This window comes from Phocoena sinus, chromosome 9 (genome assembly GCF_008692025.1).
Source record: "Phocoena sinus isolate mPhoSin1 chromosome 9, mPhoSin1.pri, whole genome shotgun sequence".
Lineage (NCBI taxonomy): Eukaryota > Metazoa > Chordata > Mammalia > Artiodactyla > Phocoenidae > Phocoena > Phocoena sinus.
In genome coordinates, this window is record NC_045771.1 from 93,742,557 (window position 1) to 93,764,053 (window position 21,497).

Sequence of the window (21,497 nt, forward strand, 5' to 3'; positions counted from 1 at the left end):
TGTTGCCTCTGGAAAACTCCATGGTGCATTTGTGAAAAAATAAGAATGATAAAGACAAATCATGTCTTACTATGAAAATAGCTTTGATTGCATGATTCATTGAAAAAGCGTTAGTCTCAGGCCACACTTTAAGAACAGATGATTAGGTATGTTATGACCCATTAGATAAAGAAAGCAAAAAACTTACCACCTCCTTCTCTCTCTCTCTCTTAAACCAGTAGACAGTATGTCATAACACACAAACAGTAAAATACTAAAACACAGTCCCAAGTGGCAACTTCAAGTCTCTTTACATGAAGATAAGTAGACAAGCTTAGAGAAACAGATGGTTTCTAATTTAAAGGTCTTTCTCATTTTTTGGAGTTTGAACCCTGTTAATCATTAGCACTTCAATGCATGGGGGGCAGGTATCTTTGGGGAGTTCAGAATGCTTCGCTTCTGCCTCTTTTCCCCATCTCACCCCTCCAGACTCTCTGCAGAAACATATGGGGTGGCAGAACCCCACTAAAAATATTTTAGTATATGTTTTCTGTTTGCAACCTGGACTGGAAGCTACCCATTACTTTGGAACATGTTTTCTTTGCAAGTATAGGACAGAAGATGATATTCTTACCTGGAGTTGGTCGTATGTGACGAACTGCTAGACAAATCCATTTTGCTCTCCTTGTTCTGTTACTCCAGGCTTTTCAAAGTAGGATGATGGGGCAGGTTGATCGTATTTTTTTGGAAAAATCCTCTCGCTAACTGGTTTAGGTTGTAGGAACTTCAGGCAGCAATACTGCCAAGGAGAAACGTTTTTAGGCATCTTGTCCCTTACTTTTCTATTCAGTTTCCCAGTGCATTTACCACATCCTTCTGGCTGCATGGTAGGTCCCACTGTGTGGCCCACCCAGGGCCTATCCTCCTGGGAAATGAACTGCCTTCAAGATTACCTACTCCTTTGCCTCCTCCTTTATTCTTCAGCAAACACCCTTTGTACTCTTTCAGTGAAGTCTGATTTCAGCTTAGGTGAGTCCAGACTGAGATACAGTGTTAGTGTATTAAAATTATTAAGGCATGAATGATGGATGGGTACCAAGTGTTTAAGAACTAAGAACCAACTGATGCACTGAATAAACTTGAAAACGGGTGACTACATGTAGCCATTGAATGCACTGCTCAGCTTCTCTTTGCAACCATATTAAAACCCCACAAGCCACTAATAAGGACCTGCTGTGTAGCACAGGGAACGCAATACTCTGTAATGGCCTATATGGGAAAGGAATCTAAAAAAGAGTGGGTATATGCGGATGTATAACTGATTCACTTCGCGTACACCTGAAACACAACATTGTAACTCAACTATAATACAATTAAAATTAAAAAAAAAAACCCCAAACCAATAAGCCATTTAAGTTAAGGCTAACCTGGTAATGCAAGAAATGAGACGTGAGGTCACCGAATGGTTATGCTTTGCAGCCCCACAGATTTGGATAGTTAAGGTGAAAGAGGGTGAAGTGCCAAGAGGGCAGCTCTCATTTGAGCAAGATGTTTTGACTTCAAGGCCGCCGGTAAAAATTTTGGGGTTTCCCGGAGTTCCTTTCGACGTTTCATTATTCCTCGTATTAACTTTTTTTTTTTTAAACTTCAGTGTTAATGGAAGCGCCAGGCTGGGATTTCCAACTGTTTTTAGGTCAAGATGGGGCCTGGAACTTGGGTGTACAAGAGATAGTTTAAGCTAACGCCATCTCCGCCCTCTTTTGCAGGGTGCCCTCTCCCTCTGTCGCAGCTGTTCCAACCTCCGTCCGGGCTTGGCTGAGAGGAGACGACGGGGTGATTATCCAGCCCAGAAGACCATTAATGGCATTATTCCTGAGTCTCCAGATTCTTGCTCTCGCCGTGCGGCGCCTGCGAAGATCCAGAGCCGGTGCTGCGCGCTGGACGCAAGCAACAGGCACGACCGGCGCGCCGTCACCCCGAGACTCTCCAACGACAGCAGTGGGCGGCGCACGAACCCTCTCCTTTCTTTAACTCTTCTTCACAGAGTCCCACCCCAATCGGAAGTGGAGCCGTCTCTACGTTCCCTCACTTCCGGGCCAGACGCCCGTCGCTTGGCGGGAGCGAGCACGCCCGTGCGCGGCAACTTTGTTCCCGCCTCCTTTGCCCCTGACACCACTCACCTTGGGCTTTCTCAGAGCGCGACGTGCGTGCGCGCCCCCGGCCTTGCGTCAGGGCCGAAGAGGGGAAAGGCCGAAAGAGCGAGGCTAGAAGGAGGGGTTGTGGAGGTTAGGGCCCAACCAGCAAGTCCCATCTCCCTCCCTCCTCCTGACGAGGAGCGGAGAGGGAAGGGGAGGAGCGAGCCGGGCCAGCCGCGCACACCAGGAGCCTCCTCGTGGAGGCGGGGGGGGAGCGGAGGAAAGGGGCAGCACCGCCACCTCTGCTCGCCGCGCCGAAGGAAGAAGAAAGTCAGGGCCCATACCCACCCCCACAGACTCAGAAACGCCCCCCCGCCCCCATCTCCCCGGAAACAGCCCCCCGCCCAGCCCCGCACACTCGCTGCCCCAACCGTGAGCCGCAGCCCGGTCGCCCCCGCCTCGCCCCGCCCCGCCGCCCGTCCCTGCGGGCCGCAGAGTGCGCGAGGCCTTAGGCCGGGAGTTGTTGTCAGGCCCAGGCCACTTCTGAGGCGCCCGCCGTGTGTCGCCGCCACCACAGGAGGACAACGTCGACGAGGAGAAGGAGGCGGCGGAGGCGTGTTGTTGTCTCGCCCACTCCCCTCCCCTGAACTCGCACCCAACGTCAGGGCCCGATGGAGTGAAGCGGAGACGAAGGTGGTACTTCCGCGTTGCGCTGCCCGAGCCGAGAGCGCGGCCGAGGTCGCTCTCCCCCACCCCCGGGGGCACTTGGAGGACTCCGGACTCCCCCGCAGGTCAGCGCCCAGCGCATCTGGTGTTTTTGCTGCCGAGGCTAGGAAGACGAGCACGATCGGGAGCTCCTCCGCCCGGATTCCCTGCTTCCCTCGGGCCCGGAGGCCGCTGCGTACCCCACTGTGATCTGGAACCCAGGGACCCGAGTCCCGACCCGGATTATCGTGGCGCGTCTCCCGGCCGGCCCTGGTGCTCGGTGTCCCTCCGCCACCGCCGCCGCCGTTCCCGTTTCCGGCGGGGGAGATGGCCAGGATCTGACCCGGGAGGAGGCCGCACCCGCGCCGCGCTCTGCGGCGGGCTCTAGGCGATGCCGAGCAGCTCGGACACGGCGCTGGGGGGAGGCGGGGGCTTGAGCTGGGCGGAGAAGAAGTTGGAGGAACGCCGCAAGCGGAGGCGATTCCTGTCCCCTCAGCAGCCGCCGCTGCTGTTGCCGCTCCTGCAGCCGCAGCTCCTGCAACCGCCGCCGCCCCCGCCGCCTCTGCTCTTCCTGGCTGCTCCCGGCACGGCCGCCGCCGCAGCCGCCGCCGCCGCGGCCTCCTCCTCTTGCTTCAGCCCGGGCCCCCCTCTGGAGGTCAAGCGGCTGGCGAGAGGCAAGAGGCGCGCAGGAGGGCGGCAGAAGCGGCGCCGCGGGCCCCGCGCCGGGCAGGAGGCGGAGAAGCGTCGGGTCTTCTCGCTGCCCCAGCCGCAGCAGGACGGCGGTGGCGGTGCTAGTAGCGGCGGGGGTGTGACCCCGCTGGTGGAGTACGAGGATGTAAGCTCCCAGTCCGAGCAGGGGCTGCTGCTGGGGGGGGTCAGCGCGGCAACGGCGGCGACGGCTGCCGGGGGAACGGGGGGCAGCGGCGGGAGTCCGGCCTCCTCCTCCGGCACCCAGCGGCGCGGGGAAGGGTCGGAGCGCAGGCCCCGCCGGGACCGCCGCAGCAGCAGCGGCCGCAGCAAAGACCGCCACCGCGAGCACCGGCGGCGGGACGGGCAGCGCGGCGGCGGCGGCGGCGAGGCCTCCAAGTCCCGCAGCCGCCACGGCCACGGCGGCGAAGAGCGGGTGGAGGCCGCCAAAAGTGGCAGCAGCAGCAGCAGCGGCGGCCGCCGGAAAAGCGCCTCGGCCACGTCCAGCAGCAGTAGCAGCCGCAAGGACCGAGACCCGAAGGCCCACCGGAGCCGGACTAAGTCGTCCAAGGAGCCGCCGTCGGCCTACAAGGAGCCGCCCAAGGCCTACCGGGAGGACAAGACCGAGCCCAAGGCCTACAGGCGGCGGCAGCGGTCCCTGAGCCCGCTGGGAGGCCGGGACGACAGCCCGGTGTCCCACAGGGCCTCGCAGAGCCTGCGGAGCCGCAAGTCCCCCAGCCCGGCGGGAGGCGGCAGCAGCCCCTACTCGCGGCGTCTGGCCCGCTCCCCGAGCCCCTACAGCCGCCGCCGCTCCCCCAGCTACAGCCGCCACAGCTCCTACGAGCGGGGCGGCGACGTGTCCCCAAGCCCGTACAGCAGCAGCAGCTGGCGCCGCTCCCGGAGCCCCTACAGCCCTGTGATCAGGTGAGTCCGGCGTCCCGGGGTCTGTCTCGGGCTGGGCCGGCCAGAGCCCCGGAGGCAGGGCAAGAGGCTATGGGGCGCTGCAGCATTCCAGTCGGCCGGCGAGGCGAGAAAACCTCACCTGGCACGGGGCTTCCGGTGGGGAGGGGCGTTTTCGCGCGCCCCGAGCACCTTGTGGGGGCTTCGGAGGGGACAAAGCAACAGGTCCGGCAGAGTTTCTCCTCGCTCTGGCGGGGAAGGGTTCTGAGGAAGGGTTCACCGTTTTAAAGGAGTTGCGTTAATCCATTTAAACGGGTTTCTCTAAACTGCTCTTTGCTTTTCCAGCGCAGTTGCTTTGGGTCAGCCTGGAGGGTGATTTGTCACAGTTTTGAAAGCCCTCCGAAGAGGTTTCGTTGCTGGAGACTTAGGAGTGGATTGCAGCTTAGGGAGTAAGCATTTGTAAAGGAGAATCGGCGCCAGGTGCTGATGTCAGAGTTAGATGTGGGTTGCAAATGTTTCATATGATTAGTACAGCGGTGGGAAAAGCAGCCTTTCTGTCAAGTTCATTCTTTCCATATGTGAAAAAGCTTACGGTTCTTAATTCGTAAGATAAAGAAGATACTCATTTTATGGTATTCTTGTGTGGAATAGCTTTTTTTTTTTTTAACCTGATCTTCCAAAGTCATGATTTTAAAAAGTAGAAGAAAATAATGAGATTGTGGTTTCTGTGTTGGTTTGTGGTGACACCCAGTTGCTAATAATGTAATATAAACATAAGCTAGTTGGTGTAATCCAGTGTAGCCACCGAGTGAATGGCTTAGTACTGGACGTTTCTTAAACTATCACACTATCTGCTAGTACTTTAAATTACTGTTTACACTTACTTTAAAGTTAATAGACCTTTAAGTGTCAGGATCTTTGTTCAGATATCTTTGAAAGGTATACTTTAGTGAAATTGGAGTAATTCTTTAATATAGCTGTTAATGCCTTGCCTGTTATATAATGCTGTTCTCCAAAAATGGTGTGTGCATTGATATATATTTATCTGTTAAGCAAAATGAATTAAAAGTAACTTCTGAGGATATTACAGGTTCTTAAATTCTTTTAGATGTCTAGAAATTCTAGGCCTTATAGTTTAGGGTATTACGAATTGTTTGCAGCCGTTGTTTTTTCTTATTGGTTTTACTTTTCAGTAATGCCAAGCAGCTGCTGAGTACCTCTAAGCACGGTTATGTTGAATCTCAATACAACATGTGTACCAGTAAAATTAGATCTCTTTGAAGCGTCAGCCTAGTAAGTGTAAAGATGTAATGCGAGTGGAGATTTGTGTGTGTTTGTCTTTAAACCAAACCAGCTGTATAAATCTCTTCATTCTTGCAGGGTTCAAGCACACTTTCAATGCTAGTTGATGCCTTAAGCAAAGACTATCAACATTGAAAACTCATTTCACCATATCTAGCTTCTGTGTCTTGTACGAGTTTATATTTTAGTTTAATTAAAATAGGTTTGCCAAAAGGCTTGCATTTTTTGCAGATGAATTTGTTTTTGACGGAGTAGGTCAAAGTTTCAGTGCTTTAGATAGCAATTTTAAGTGTATGATGCAATTTTAGGAATGGATTTTTTGTTTATCAGGCCTTTTAGTTGCTGGATACTTCAGTGAGGTCCTTTATTATCTGATAGTGCTGTGTATTTTATATTTATTTCAGAGCAGTGGTATGTGCATTTGGGATTATTTGTATTTAGCAAATATTTATTGAGCACATATTATATGCCGGGTACTGTTTTAAGGACTGGAATATAGCAATGAAGAGAGACAAGGTCCTTGCCCTCTTGAGGCTTGCGTTCTAGAGGACCATTCATTACTGAATCTTTTCCTGGTGTCTGTGTTGACCACCAGTGTTTCTAAGTGGTTGGGTTTGGAAGAAGCTTTAGAATATTTTGGCCAACATTCCTGACATCCAGCCTTTTGGTTGTGTGCCTGTATACATCTAGAGGTGGGAAGATGTTACTTTGAGACAGCTTATTCCATTAGATTTGGGACTTTCTGGTTTGCCCAGTGTCTTAGCAACGCCCTGGGAGACTCAGTTTCCTAAACTGTAACAGCAAAATACTTGTTTTTTTTTTATTATTCCAAGGATTAAATGAAAATTTGTGTTTTATGTACACTTAAAATTGGTGAATTTTGCTGTACTTAAATTACATCTCAATAAAGCTGATTTCTTTTTAAAGGAAAAAAAGATTTGTGTTTTGCAAAGTGTAGAAATATTACAGACTATTACAGAAATGTAACGTGGTGGAATTTTTATTGAATAGCTTGAAATGCTAGAATTCTTCATATTGAAACAGAAATCTGCCCCCACGTAACTTCTAATAATTGCTTCAAGTTTAACTTTTTGGAATAGTTCAGAGCAAACCTGTATACTGCCTCTTCAAAATGTAAAGACAGTTGGTTTTTTTTTGTTTTTAATTTATTTTTGGCCGTGTTGGGTCTTCGTTTCTGTGCGAGGGCTTTCTCTTGTTGTGGCAAGCGGGGGCCACTCTTCATCGCGGCGCGCGGGTCCCTCACTATCGCGGACTCTCTTGCTGTGAAGCACAGGCTCCAGACGTGCAGGCTCAGTAGTTGTGGCTCACGGGCCCAGTTGCTCCACGGCATGTGGGATCTTCCCAGACCCGGGCTCGAACCCGTGTCCCCTGCCTTAGCAGGCAGATTCTCAACCACTGCGCCACCAGGGAAGCCCAAGACAGTTGTTTTGTCTTTTCTTCTCTGGGTCAGAAAACTCATTTTGCATACAGTTTTTGATTTCACATTATATTATACCTAGTTTGTCAAATGTCCTGCTTAAAATATGGGGCCCAGAATTTATAGTTAAAATAGTTGATTGAAGAACTTGATTTTTAAATATAACAAATGTGTTATTACTGTTTTGGAATAACTAATTGAACTATCTTGTCCAGCTTAATGCAAAAAGTTTTGTTTAAGTCATTGTGATAGGTGGCCCATGTTGTTTAATGAATAGACTCTTGGATTGCGAGCTCCATGAAGGCAATTATCCTGTCTTGATGACCGTTGTATTCCTAGTGCTCAGTGTAGTATCTGGCACAATTAGACTCTTAATAATTGTTGAATGGGTAAGGGAAGGAATGATGGCGTTCATTGAGCCTGTGAAATATTGTGGGCCTGGATATGTAAGGATTTAATAGAGACTGTGTTTTGCTATAGGAAATAGCAGAGTGGTCTTTTTCCAGCCCACATGGAGCTTATATATGAATGAATTGTCACTGTAGATATTTTTAAGGAAATGCATGCACATTCAAAATGGTATTGAGACCATGGAATGAAGATTTTCTCTGTGTTAGTTCCTAGAATAAATCCTCTCTATTCTATTGACTTGTACTTCACAACCTGCTCTTTGCCAACATCTGAATCTTCAGCCCTCTGCTGCTCATGCTTTTCATCAAGTCCCTTCTTAGCTTTCCTTTTTCCTCTGTATAACCGGGTTACCATATTTCCTTTGCTACTTGACTGTTGGGATGTGAGAAGTCATATAATTCTGCTGATTGGCCTTATAATGAATGTGCAGGTGGACTGAAGAGAGGAGCTGTTCAGAATGAGAGGCAGTGGTACTGACATTTAGGTTTTACTGAACGCCAGGCATTGATAAATACTTAACATATATTCACCTCCAAAACCCATGTTGTGGTTGGAACATTCCTGTTGATAGATTGGGAAATGGAAGCTCTAAAAAGTTAAGTGATTTGTTCCAAAGTCAGCTTGGATTCAAACCCTGAGCTGATTTTGAAGTACCAGCTCTTGATATTGTGCTGTATTGAACCTCAGGTGGGGTTCAAGGGAGCTGACCACCTCACTTAATGATCTGTTTTGCTAAAATTCACCCCCTGTTTGGATATTTATGTGTTAATTTCTGTTTCCTGGCCATCTTTGCAGCATTTTGAAGATTAAAAAAACCAAATTCTTCTAAAGGTTCTTTCAGCTCATTTTGTCTTTTTTGTAGGTTTTATGAATAGGAGGCTAAAAACATTTTTTGAAGACACTAATAATAGTTATTGAGGGTTGTTTTGCCATGGGATGTCTTGGTCTGAAGTCACTCAAGTCAGACAAGTTACAATCAGTACAATAAATTGTTATATATAATTGATTCTCTCTCTGAACCTGTGGAACTTCTCTTCCACCAAGAAGCAGCAGAAACCTCTGTTATGGAATAATATTGAGACCCTGAGAATCTAAAGATGGGCATACCCTAGATGGAAATTTAAATGAATTTATTAGTATTCATTTGCATATGATACGCAGTATCTCTTGTTGTGGATTATTTAGTGTTTTGTCCTAGAAACTAGTGCTCAAAAATATATGAAATGAAGACATTCCAGAATTTTAAAAAAGCTATTACTCATAAAATACTGATTTGATATGTACTTACTGGAAATAAGTCATGAATATCCTTAGATGAATTGAATTCTTAAAATGATTTTCAAAAGTGTTAAAAATACAGGATAGTTGGATAAATGCAGAAACACTCAGAAGGAATGGGAATTTAAGTGAACTGTCTTAAGTCTCCAAACTGTAATCCTTTCATTCCCAAGATGGGCTTGTGTTTTGCTGCTTCTCTGACCCAACCTTGCCTGACATTTACATCTACTCATTCTCTCACATTTTTGTTCTAACACTAATATTTATTCCATTTCCAGTACCTTAGTTGGGGCCCTCATTTGTAATCAGACTTCCTGTTATTCTTTTCTTCCCAATTTATTCTTTATACAGGAGAGTTTGCTGAAAATTTTGATTAGATTGTATCAGTTCCATTAATTAAGTCCAAATTTTCTAATGCATTGTCAGGTAATGCCTTTTATATCTGGTCCCATTCTATCAGAGTTCCATTTTTAGAGGCACTTTTATTTCTCTACATTTTTCCATTTGCTGTTCTTTTAGCTTCAAATGCCTTTTTTCCTCTTCTCTGCCTCCAGCTTTGCATTCAAAACCCAGCTCAAATTCCACCATCTTGAGACCTTTACTCCGTTCATCCAGAAAAAGTTAATTCCTTTCGTTATATTTCTACGGCACTTTATCTTTGCTGTAGAGCTTTTAAAAATTTGTGTTTTTCCTACTAGATTGTAAGCTCCTAAAGGACAAATTCCAAAGTGTATTTATTAGTGGTTGAATTAATTTGAATATTTTTGTCCACAGATTAATGCAAACCAGCTTTTGCATAAATGTCAGTTGTATCTCTAAATTTACTTGCTGTTTTGGTTTACGTATACTCTAGGATGGGGGAGTAATTGTTTTGATTTATAAGGAGAAAATTTAAGAACTTCCCCCTTCTAGCTCATGCTTTACTGGAATGAGTCAAGGATGCTGGGAGTCACTTTTAGGGTGAACAGAATAAATTCAGGGACTTCCCTGGCAGTCCAGTGGTTAAGACTCTGCATTTCCAATGCAGGGGGCACAGGTTCCATCCCTGGTCCGGGAAGTAAGATCCCACATGCTGCCTGCCCAGTGCTGCCAAAAAAAAAAAAAAAAAAAGAATAAATTCAGACTTAGTATTTATATTTGTACTCTATTGTATGATCAAGATAAATGATCTGGTTTTTTTGGTGAAAATTTTCTGAGTAGACTGTATGTCAAGCTTTTATTTCCTGACTGAAAAATTAATAGCTATTTTTGAGAAACCAGCTGAAAATTAATGTTGCTTAATATTCATATTTATGGTCATTTAAATCTTTTCTCTTATTCTGTATGCTTTCTATGAATATCATTTAAGTTTTTGTTGTTATTTTTGGTTGGCTTTGTTTCATATGTAGATATCTGTAAACTTTAAAGTGGGTGTTGGAAGCAAAAGTATTATGAAATGTATTACTTATTCGCAGTGATTTTGTTCCTTGAATTTCTGCACATGCAAATTATGGTAGAATCTAGTGTTCTTAATATATTTGGAAAATAAATGTAGGTTAGAGGATTAAAGTCTAGGTTAAAAATTGGAATTTGCATAAAATGGAAATGAAAAAGGTGGTGAGAGGAACTGAAAACGAAAGTAGTTCATGGGCTGCATGCCCATTTTCTGTTTCTTTTCCGTTTTTTGCATTTTCAGTTGTATAGGGATACTTTCACTGAAGTATTTTATTGACACTTCAAACTTAATTTATCCACCATTAAATTAATTATTTCACTTCTCTTGGAGTCATTTCTTTTTCTGATATTGCTCTTCATTATTTTTCACATATCTACAAAGAATAATAGAGGCTCATGGTAGAAATTTTGTTAGTATAGAAAAGTATGAGATTAAAAGTCCCTTTGAATCCAGCTAACTGAGATGATCACCCCCATGACATTTTGATGAACATTCTTCTAGACTTCTATGCGTATATGCATAAGGACATAAGATTTTACATAACATACTACAATGCTATTTTGTGCCCTGTACTCCATAGTATATTCTTTATATTGGCTGCTAGTATTCTGTTGTATGGATATACAATAACTTCTTTGGCCAAGTCCATTTTGCTAGATTCTTATTTATTTTATTTTTTGTTTTTTTCTATGTTTATGCATTTGTCGCAGAATTTTTGTGTGCATTTGCCCATTATCTCCTCTAGATTGGATTTCCTAGGGATAAAATTGCTGGGGTCAAAAATGGTTTACAGGTTTATAGTTCTGATACACTGTCATATTGCCCTTTTAGAAGGCTTTTACCAATTTATATTTCCCAACAGTGTGAGAATGCCTGTTTCTTCAGTCCCACCATCGCTTGGAGTTGTCAGATGTCCCGTTATTTTTTTTCATTTGTGTTTCTTTAATATCTAATAAGGCTGCCTTTCTTTTCATCTGTATGTTGGATGTTCTGATTTCTTGATTCATTATTTGATGTTTTTCTAATTTATAAGAGCTCTTTGTAGTAGAGATATTAAGTGTTTTTTGTAGTATTAGTATTTTTGTGAGTCTTTTAACCTTGTTTATTTAACATCTAGTTTTAAGAATTTTTTGATTTGTGTGTGCGTGTGCATGTGTTTTAAGTGGCAGTAGTTTCTCCCAAGCATCCAGTGCCAAAACCTTAGTAATACTTACCTCCTCTCCCTCCTGAGTTCTACTGAATTGCTTGTTCTAATTTGTCCTTCTGTAATGGTCTTTGGTCTACTCTGTTTTTTTAAAATTAATTAATTAATTATTTTTGGCTGCATTGGGTCTTCATTGCTGTGTGTTGGGTCTTCATTGCTGTGCACAGGCTTTCTCTAGTTGCGGCGAGCAGGGGCTACTCTTCGTTGCGGTGCGTGGGCTTCTCGTTGCGGTGGCTTCTCTTATTGCAGAGCACGGGCTCTAGGCACGTGGGCTTCAGTAGTTGTGGCATGTGGACTCAGTAGTTGTGGCCCACAGGCTCTAGAGCGCAGGTTCAGTAGTTGTGGCGCACAGGCTTAGTTGCTCCATGGCATGTGAATCTACCTGGACCAGGGCTCGAACCTATGTCCCCTACATTGACAGGTGGATTCTTAACCGCAGTGCCATCAGGGAAGCCCTGGTCTACTCTTATTTAGTTCGAAACTCAGTAGCTTACATCCTTATTGTTGATTCTGATTGCATTTGGGCTTTTTCTCTTTGAGCCCTTCCTGTTTTCTGCATTCAAATTAATCTCAAAATGCCACTTTGATTCTGTCATTTTTTTGTAAAACATTTTTACAGAGTCAAATTCTTGAACTGGGCATTTAAGATTCTCCACATAGACTGACCCAAAATAACCTTATTTCTCACTGTATGTGTTGATGACAATACAAACTGGACTCCTTACCATTTTAAGAACATGGAGTTGTAAGCCCCCTTTAGGTTAGTTTATGCCCTACCCTCAATTGGCCAATCCTACTTGTCCATTTTTTCAACCATAGTTCATGTGTCATCTTATCTATGAAGCCTTCATTAATCTCATCCCAAAGTGATTTCTCTTAATGCTTATTGCCCCGAGATCACTTTTATGAATACTTATTATATCCAGGCTTGGATTAATTAGAGTTCTCCACCCCCACCCCCGTACTTTGGACATGTTTCATTCATTCATTTTAAAAACTAGTTTTATTGAGGTATAACTTTACATATAGTACAGTTCACCAGTTTTAAGTGTGCAATTAAATGGGTTTGATGAATCACCACAATCATGATAACTGGAACATTCCTATTGCCCCCAAAAGTTCCCTGTGCCTCTTTGCAGTCCGTCCCCTACTCTTACCTGTGGTCCTTGGCAACCACTAATTTACTTTCTGTCACATTAGTTTTACCTTTCTTGATGTCATATAAATGGAATTATATGGTATGTAATCTTTGTTGTCTGCCTTTCACTTAGCCAGCTTTTGAGATTCACTGATGTTGTTGCATGTTCGAGTGGTTTGTTCCTTTTTATTGCTGAGTCATATTCCATTTATGAATATACTGCAATTTGCTTATCCCATTACCCAGTTGATAAACAATTGAGTTGTTTCCAGTTTTGAGCTGTTATGAACAAAGCTGCTGTGAACATTTGAATATAGATCTTTTGCTTTTATTATTTGTGAGCAAATTAGGGGTGGGACTACTGTGTTGTATGATTAAGTGAATGTTTGACTTCATAAGAAAATGCCAGCCTGTTTTCCAAAATGGCTGTACCATTTTGCGTTCTAGTCAGCTGTGTATGAGCATTCCAGTTGCTTCATATTCTCACTGAGACTTCAGTTTTTGTCAGTCTTTGATTTTAGCTGTTCTAGTAGAGGTATAGCGGTATATCATTGTGGTTTTATTTGCAATTCCCTAATGACTAATAATGTTGAGCATCTTTCTGTATGCTTATTTGCTCTTCATGTCTTTTGAGAAGTGTCTTAAAATGTTTTGTCCATATTCTTTATGAATTGGGTTGTTTGTCTCATTGAGTTCTGTACATATTCTGGATACAAACTGTTTATCAGATACATGTTTTGCAAAGGTGAGCCAGTCACCTTTCCTGGCTCACCTTTCCTTAACAGTAATTTCAAAAGCAGAAGTTTTAAATTTTCATGAACTCTCATTTGGCAATTTTTTCTTTTATGATTTGTGTTCTTTGTCATTGCCTGTGTCCTCAAACTTTGCCTAACTCATGTTCACAGGTTTTTTTCTCCTTGGGTTTCTTTTTAACTTTTTTTTTTTTTTTTAATTGAAGTGTAGTTGATTTACAGTGTTGTGTTTCTGGTGTACATTGAAGTGATTCAGTAATTTATATATACTTTTTCATTATAGGTTATTATGAGATATTGAAAATAGTTCCCTGTGCTTATACATCCTTGGTTTTGTAATATACATCTTTAATTTATCACAGTCTACCTTCATGTATAATATAACATTACAAGAGCATGCCTCCATTTTCTTCTTGTCTTTTGTACTGTTCTTGTCATATGTTTTATTTCTACATATGTATAACTTATGTATGTTATGTGTAGACATGAAATTTAAAATGAGAAAAGTCATTTACCTACTTTTATACATACCTTTTCAAACATTTCTCTTTCCTCTGTGTAGATCCAAATTTTAATGTAATATTTTTCTCTGGCCAGAGGGATGGCTTTGAACATTTCTTTTAATGCAGGTCTGCTGTTTTGTCTGTCTGAAAAAGTCTCCATTGTGAAAGATATTTTTGCTAGGTATGGAATTCTGTATATATGTATTTTTCCCCCAGGGTACTTTGACTTATTTCACTTCTGGCTTGTGTAGTTTGACGAGAGTTTCCATAATAATTTGTTTTTGCATCAGCCACTGGATTTTTAAAAAAATTTATTTGTTTTTATTTATTATTTTTGGCTGTTTTGGGTCTTTGTCGCTGCGCGTGGGCTTTCTCTAGTTGTGGCGGGCGGGGGCTACTCTTCGTTGTGGTGTGCGGGCTCTAGAGCATGCGGGCTTTAGTAGATGTGGTGCACGGGCTTCGTTGCTCCGCGGCATGTGGGATCTTCCCAGACCAGGGCTCGAACCCGTGTGCCCTGAATTGGCAGGCAGATTCTTAACCACTGCACCACTGGGGAAGCCCCAGCCACTGGATTTTAAGTTCCATGAGTTTCTTTTTTAATCTTAGTGTCTCTTAAGCACCTGCCACCTGTTGTATCTATAGGTGATAGATACCTGACAAATAATATTAAATTGATTTGGATAATAAAATATCCAGCACCTCAGAATTTATAAACAATTTCACAGGGATTGCATTGAATCCGGAGATTAATTTGAGAGTATTCCTATCTTAATAATGTTGTCATCTAATACGTGAAAATGCAATGTCTTTCCATTTATTTAGATTTTCCTTAATCTTTTCAATTTTTGAAAAATGTTTCAGGGTACAATCCTTGAACTACTTTGTTAAATTCCTAGGTATTTTTTTTAAGGCTATTATAATGGGTATTGTTTTTGTAATTTAATTTTGATTGTCCATTGCTAATGTATAGAACTACAGTAAATTTTGCTATTAGCAGAGTCTAATATTGGCCTATGAATAAATTCATGATGACTAGAGTTAGACTAATCAAAAATATGTGCCTTCATGCAAATCAAGTATTAAGCCCTTCCTGTGCTATTCTCACCATCTTTCCTTTTTCTCTCTTCAAAAACACGTCTCAAGACATGATTCAGTGAAACATGAAGACAGGGTTATGCTCAGTGGATTAGAACTTGTTTGCCTGAGCAAATCTGCAGAAAGTCAGCCATCTGTCTTTTTTTTTTTTTTTTTTTTTTTTAACTTTCAGTGTTCCATTAGGAACATAAAGGAAAGGAAATACACTTTTAGAATAAACACGAAACATTTCAGTGTTATGTTATTTACTTTTTCTAGTTTTTAAAATAACTATACAGCCGGGCGTGGTGGCGCGCGCCTGTAGTCCCAGCTACTCGGGAGGCTGAGGCAGGAGGATCGCTTGAGCCCAGGAGTTCTGGGCTGTAGTGCGCTATGCCGATCGGGTGTCCGCACTAAGTTCGGCATCAATATGGTGACCTCCCGGGAGCGGGGGACCACCAGGTTGCCTAAGGAGGGGTGAACCGGCCCAGGTCGGAAACGGAGCAGGTCAAAACTCCCGTGCTGATCAGTAGTGGGATCGCGCCTGTGAATAGCCACTGCACTCCAGCCTGGGCAACATAGCGAGACCCCGTCTCTTAAAAAAAAAAAAAAAAAAAAAAAAAAACTATACAATTTACTTTTATTTTAAATAGTACAATCAGTGGTCTTTAGTGTATTCACAGAGTTGTGCAACCATTGCCACTCATTTTAGAACATTTTAATCAAACCTGAAAGAAACTCAGTGGTAGTCACTCTGCATTCCCACCTCCCCAAGTCTCTGACAAGCGCCAATCTACTTTCTTGTTTCTATGGTCTTGCCTTTTGTGGACATTCCATATAAATGGAATCATACAGTTTATGGTCTTCAGTGACTGGCTTTTTTCATTAAACTTAATGTTTCTAAGGCTCATACATGTTGTAGCATGTATCAGTACTTCATTCCATTTTTAGCAAAGTAGTGTTCCATTATATGGATATACCATATTTTACCATCAGTTGATGGATACTTGGGTTGTTTACACTTTGGTCTGTCATGAATAATGCTCCTTTGAACACTTGTGTTCAGTTTTTGCATGGAGATATGTTTTTATTTCTCTTGAGTATATACCTAAGAATGGAATTTCTGAGTCATATGGTAAGCTTATGTTTAACATTTTAAGAAACTGCCAAACTGTTTTTCAGAGTGGCAGCATCAATTTTTATATTCCAACCAGCAGTATGTTAGGGTTCCAGTTTTTCCACATCCTTGACAATAGTTGTTTTTTTTTAATCATAGATATCCTTATGTTTAAAGTGCTATCTTATTGTGCTTTTGATTTCATTTCCCTAATGACTAATAATGTTGAGCATTTTTTCATGTGTTTATTGGCCATTTGTATATCTTTTGGGGGGAAATGTTTATTCAAATCCTTTACCTATTTTAAAAGCTGGTTGCCTTCTTATTGTTGAATCTTAAGAGTTCTTTATATATTCTGGATCCAAGTCCCTTAATATGACTTTCAACATTTCTCCTTCTCCTAGAGAGACAAACTCTTGTGTTTGGGAGAGTCAGCTTTAATTTAGTACAAAGAAATGGAGTCTTCCGCAAGTAACTTGTTGGCAACCACTTGGGCTATTGTAGCACTGTAACTTTGGACAAGTCACTTAGCTTTTGAGACATTGGTTATGGACCCAAAAGAAGAAGAAGAAAAAAGAATTCCTAGGGCAGCGGTCAACAGAACAACCAAAAGACTACTATGTGTTTGACAGATCTTGTGCCTTGGGTTGGCTGGGTAGAGATACAGTATAAAGGAAAAGCAAAGACTTAGAAATAATACAGATGTGAATTTAGGTGGTAACTCTGGTGCTTTTGTAGCAGAGCAATATCAAGCAATTTATTTACTTATCCTTTTTGATCCCTAGTCTTTCTATTTGTAAAATGGAATGAATAATTCCTACCTAATAACAAAAACTGGAAACAACCTAAGTACTCTGAATGGGGGGCAGATAAATAAATTATGGTACAGATAGTTGATTTGCAAATATTTTCTCCTGTTGTATCACTTTGTTGATATCTATTAAGCACAAAAGTTTTAAATTTTGATGAAGTCTAGTTAACTTTTCTTTTTGTTGCTTGTGCTTTGGTATCATACCTAAGAAGGCTTTACCTAATTAAAAGTCACAAAGATTTGTTCCTATATTTTCTCCTAAGAGTTTTATAGTTTTAGTTCTTACATCTTGATCTTCTATCTATTTTCAGTTAATTTTGTGGACTCTCAGTTCTATTCCATTGATTTACATGTCCATCCTTATGCCAGTACGACACAGTCTTGATTATTCTAACTTCGCAGTAATTTTTGAAATCAGGAAGTATGAACTTTCAAATTTTCTCTTTTAGATTGCTTTGACTTTGTGTTTATTGTCTTTTTTTTGTGGGAGCAGGGGAGGGTGGTGGGGATATCCTTTGCATTTCCCCACAAATTTTAGGATCAGCTTGCCAATTTGTGCAAAAAAGGCAGTTAAGGATTTTCATAGGGATTGCATTGAATCTGGAGATCAGTTTGGGAGTATTACCATCTTAATAATGTTAAGTCATCTAATAACTGAACATGGAATGTCTTTCCGTTTATTTAGATTTTCCTTAGTATTTTCAATGGTGTTTTTTGTTGTAGGTACAATCCTTGCACTTCTTTTGTTAAATTTATTCTTAGGTGTTCTATTTAAGTCTATTGCAATGGGAATTATTATTGTAAGTTAAATTTTGGGGGGTAAATTAAAAAAAATTGTATTGAAGTATAGTTGATTTACAATGTTGTGTTAATTTCTGCTGTACAGCAGAGTACTTAGTTATATATATTCTTTTTCATATTCTTTCCCATTATGGTTTATCATAGGATATTGAATTCGTAGTTCCCTGTGCTATACAGTAGGACCTTGTTTTGTAAGTAAATTTTCATTGTCCATTGCTACTGTGTAGAACTACAGTAGTGTTTTGTTTTTTTGTTTTTTTTGGCTGCTCTGCGCGTCTTTCAGGATCTTAGTTCCCCGACCAGGGATTGAACCCCGGGCCCTGGCAGTGAAAGTGCTGAGTCCTAACCACTGGACTGCTAGGGAATTCCCTACAGAAGATTTTTCTATATTGATCATGTATCCTGCCATCTTGCTGACTTATTAATTCTAATAGTTTTTTAGCGGATTCCTTAGGATATTCTATATACAAGATATGTTATCTGCAAATAGAGAATGTTTTATTTCTTTATTTTCCCCTGGACTAGTTCTTTTTCTTGCCTAATTATAGCAGATAGAATTTCAAGTTCAGTGTTGATTAGAAGAGGTGAAATGGGACTACCTTGCCTTGTTCCTGATTAGGTATGGAAAACAGTCTTTCTCCACAAAATGATTTTAGCTGTGAATTTTTCATAAATGCATTTGTTTTATTTTTTGATTAAAGTTGTTTCCCTCAGAGTCTAATTTTTGGTGTCAGAAAAATTCCAGATGCTTTGGTTGTCCTTTATACACAAGCCTGTGTAATTATCCACTATTGTCCTATGGTGTCCTTTACACACAAGCCTGTGTAATTATCCACTATTGTCCTATGGGCTAGGAAAAGAGGAAGTCTCCTGTTTTGTAGTACGTGCATAGTGATTGGCCACATCAGTTTCCTCATAGACTCTGCTGGAAGAAACATGAAAAATGTTTCATTATGGAAAATATATGCACTAAGGTTGGTAGTTTCCTTTAGTTAGTGTTACTTAAGCATGCATGATTTTCTACATTTAATTCTTTGAAGTTAAGCAGTTGGTGTACTGGAGTAAATAAATTGATACAACTTTTTTCATTTTTATTAAAGAAAGTGACAGTGTAAAAAACATTGTAAAATACTATACGTTCTGGTTTGTAGTAATTTCTGGTAGTGTTCATCTTTAAAGTTTTCTGTTGGTGTTTATCCTTAAATTTTTCTGCATTTTTCAGTTTTATACAACAAAATTTTGTGACTTTTTTTAACCTATACTCTTTTTATATTTAAAACATATGAAATGCTTGAAAACTGTACAGAGATGTAGCAAGATGTGAAAGCTACCCTTTATGCCCTTTTCATTCTCATTTCCTTCCAAATATATAACCGTGTAAATAGATTGGTGTACATCCTTTTTCTGCATATATACTTACATACAAACATATATACACATAAACATTAAGAATGTTATTATGCCATAAGTGTTGTTTTTTACTTTTTTTTTTTAACAGTATGATTTGAAGATCTTTCCAAGTGGCTACATAGAATTCCATAATGAAATCTATCAAGCTTTATTTAACCATCAACTGTTGGGCACTAAGCTGTTTTTTCAAATTTTTTAATATTACAAACAGTCCTTTAAAGGATATCTGAGTGATAACTTTTGACACATTTGGAAATGTTTTTGTAGGATATGTTCTTATAAGTGAAATTGCAGATCAAAAGCATTTGATAGGTACTACCAAATTGCCTTTTTTTAAAAGGCTTAGTTAGCAATTTTATATTCCCTCTGATAATTTATATGAGTGACCGTTTCTCTAAATTCTGGTGAATACTTGATATTTTCAGAATTTTTCTTTTTGCCATTGTGATGGTTGTAAATTTATTGCCAACATTTTATTTTGCCTTTTCTGGTTACCAGAGAGGAGACAACATTTAAATGTCTTAAATGGCCATTTGTATTTCTTCTGTGACTGAATTATTTTTTTAATCAAGAAGACCCTCTAGTTATTAAAAATAAGGAATAAATATAGTTTTACATTAGAAAAATTAGTTTTGCTTATTAAGTCCCTGTGGGATAATGGATGTAAAATGTTAGGTTGTTAATAAAAGTAATAAATTTATCTCAATGTTTATATGAAGAAGCTAGTTAACTAAATGTAATTCTGTCTCCTAAATCTTCTTAGTTTAAGTAGAATTTTATCAGTGGACCTATGCCTATTAGTTAACTAGCTGGGTATCAGTTACCCAAAGCATTCTGCTAGTATTTGCAGACATTCAGAGAAGTAGATAACTTGTTCTTTACTTTTATTAATCACTTCAGTAAATATCTTTTAACCTCTTATTATATGCCAGACATAGTTTTAGGCACGGGGGTTATAGTGGTAAATAAGACATTGGTGGAGAAGAGAGGTGTATATGTGCTAATTTGTCTTTCTAATTTATCAACCTCACTATGAAGTTGATAATTAAATGGAGACCTAAATGACAGGCGTCAGCTATGTGATGATCTAAGCATCCCAGGAAGATAAAAAACAATGTTTTAAGGTATCAAATCAAGAAAAAGTGTGACTTTCATTTTCTTTTTTCTCATTTTTTAAAAAAATTGAAGTATAATTTATTTACAATGCTGTGTTAGTTTCAGGTGTACAGCAAAGTGATTCTGTTATACATCTCTGTCTCTGTCTCTATCTCTATATATCTGTTCTCATTCAGATTCTTTTCCATTATAGCTTATTATAAGATATTGAATATAGTTCCCTGTGCTATACAGTAGGTCCTTATTGTTTATCTATTTTATATACAGTAGCGTGTATCTGTTAATCCCAAACTCCCAATTTATCCCTCCCCTCCCTTTCCCCTTTGGTAGTTTGTTTTCAATGTCTATGAGTCTGTTTCTGTTTTGTAAATAAGTTCGTTTGTATCATTTTTTTTAAGATCGCATATAAGTGATATCATATGTTTGTCTTTCTTTTTCTGACTTAACCTCACTTAGTATGATCAGCTCTAGGTCCATCCATGCTGCTGCAAATGGCCTTATTTCATTCTTTTTTATGGCTGAGTAACATTCTGTTGTATATACCTCATCTTCTTTATCAGTTCATCTGTTGACGGACATTTAGGTTGCAAAGCATGACCCTTTGAAGACACAGAAAAGAGGCTTGTGTGGCTGGAGCCTAGTGAGTGAAGGAGGGTATAATAAAGATGAGAGGCAATTTGGGTTTTGTGGATCACAAAAAAGATTTTTATTTTATTCTAAATGCATTGAGAAGCCATTGGAGAGTGTTAGGCGAAGGTGTGGTATAATCCAATTTACGTTTTTAAAAAACATAGACATAAAAATACAAGGCGGTATGTAACAAGTGTTATATGATTTCAGCAAATGAGAAGGTTACAGAGGAGATGGGACTTTACCTTGACCCATAAAGACAGATAAGATTTAAATAAATGGAGGGGAAGGGTGTAGTATGGTGTGGTGGCAATAAATAATGCCTGGCTTTAAACTGAAAGACTTGCTCTTGAGTATTGACTCTACCTTTTCATAGCTCCTGGCCTCTAAGTAAATTTCTTGACCCTCTTTATCTTAGTTCTTCCATCTGCTTTCTCTATGCCTTGGTTGATACAAAGAGCAAGTCAAATGAAAAATGCCTATAAAAGTATTTTGTAAACTGTGGGTGTCAGTGTGGTATGCTTGTTTATTTAATAAAAGACTACCATCTGTGTGTTCTTACGTTAAGGGCTGTGGAGTGATACAAAAATGAATTAGATCTGGTGTTTGCGCCTTAAAGAGGATGTAGTCAAGTAGATAATGTGGTAACATCTAAAGTGCAGTGTTACGAA

The 21,497-nt window shown here is 40.8% G+C and overlaps 1 protein-coding gene across 2 annotated transcripts in view; it reads left to right on the plus strand.

Annotated features, from left to right (window-relative positions):
- Positions 1–3,073: 3,073 nt before the first annotated feature.
- CDK13 (cyclin dependent kinase 13) overlaps positions 3,074–21,497 on the plus strand; it is a 114,225-nt gene continuing 95,801 nt past the window's right edge. For both annotated transcript variants that reach the window (XM_032643987.1, XM_032643989.1), the window contains exon 1: positions 3,074–4,430. In XM_032643987.1, coding sequence (XP_032499878.1) covers positions 3,211–4,430 — 1,220 coding nt within the window. In that variant the 5' untranslated portion in view covers positions 3,074–3,210. The remainder of the gene's footprint in view (positions 4,431–21,497) is intronic.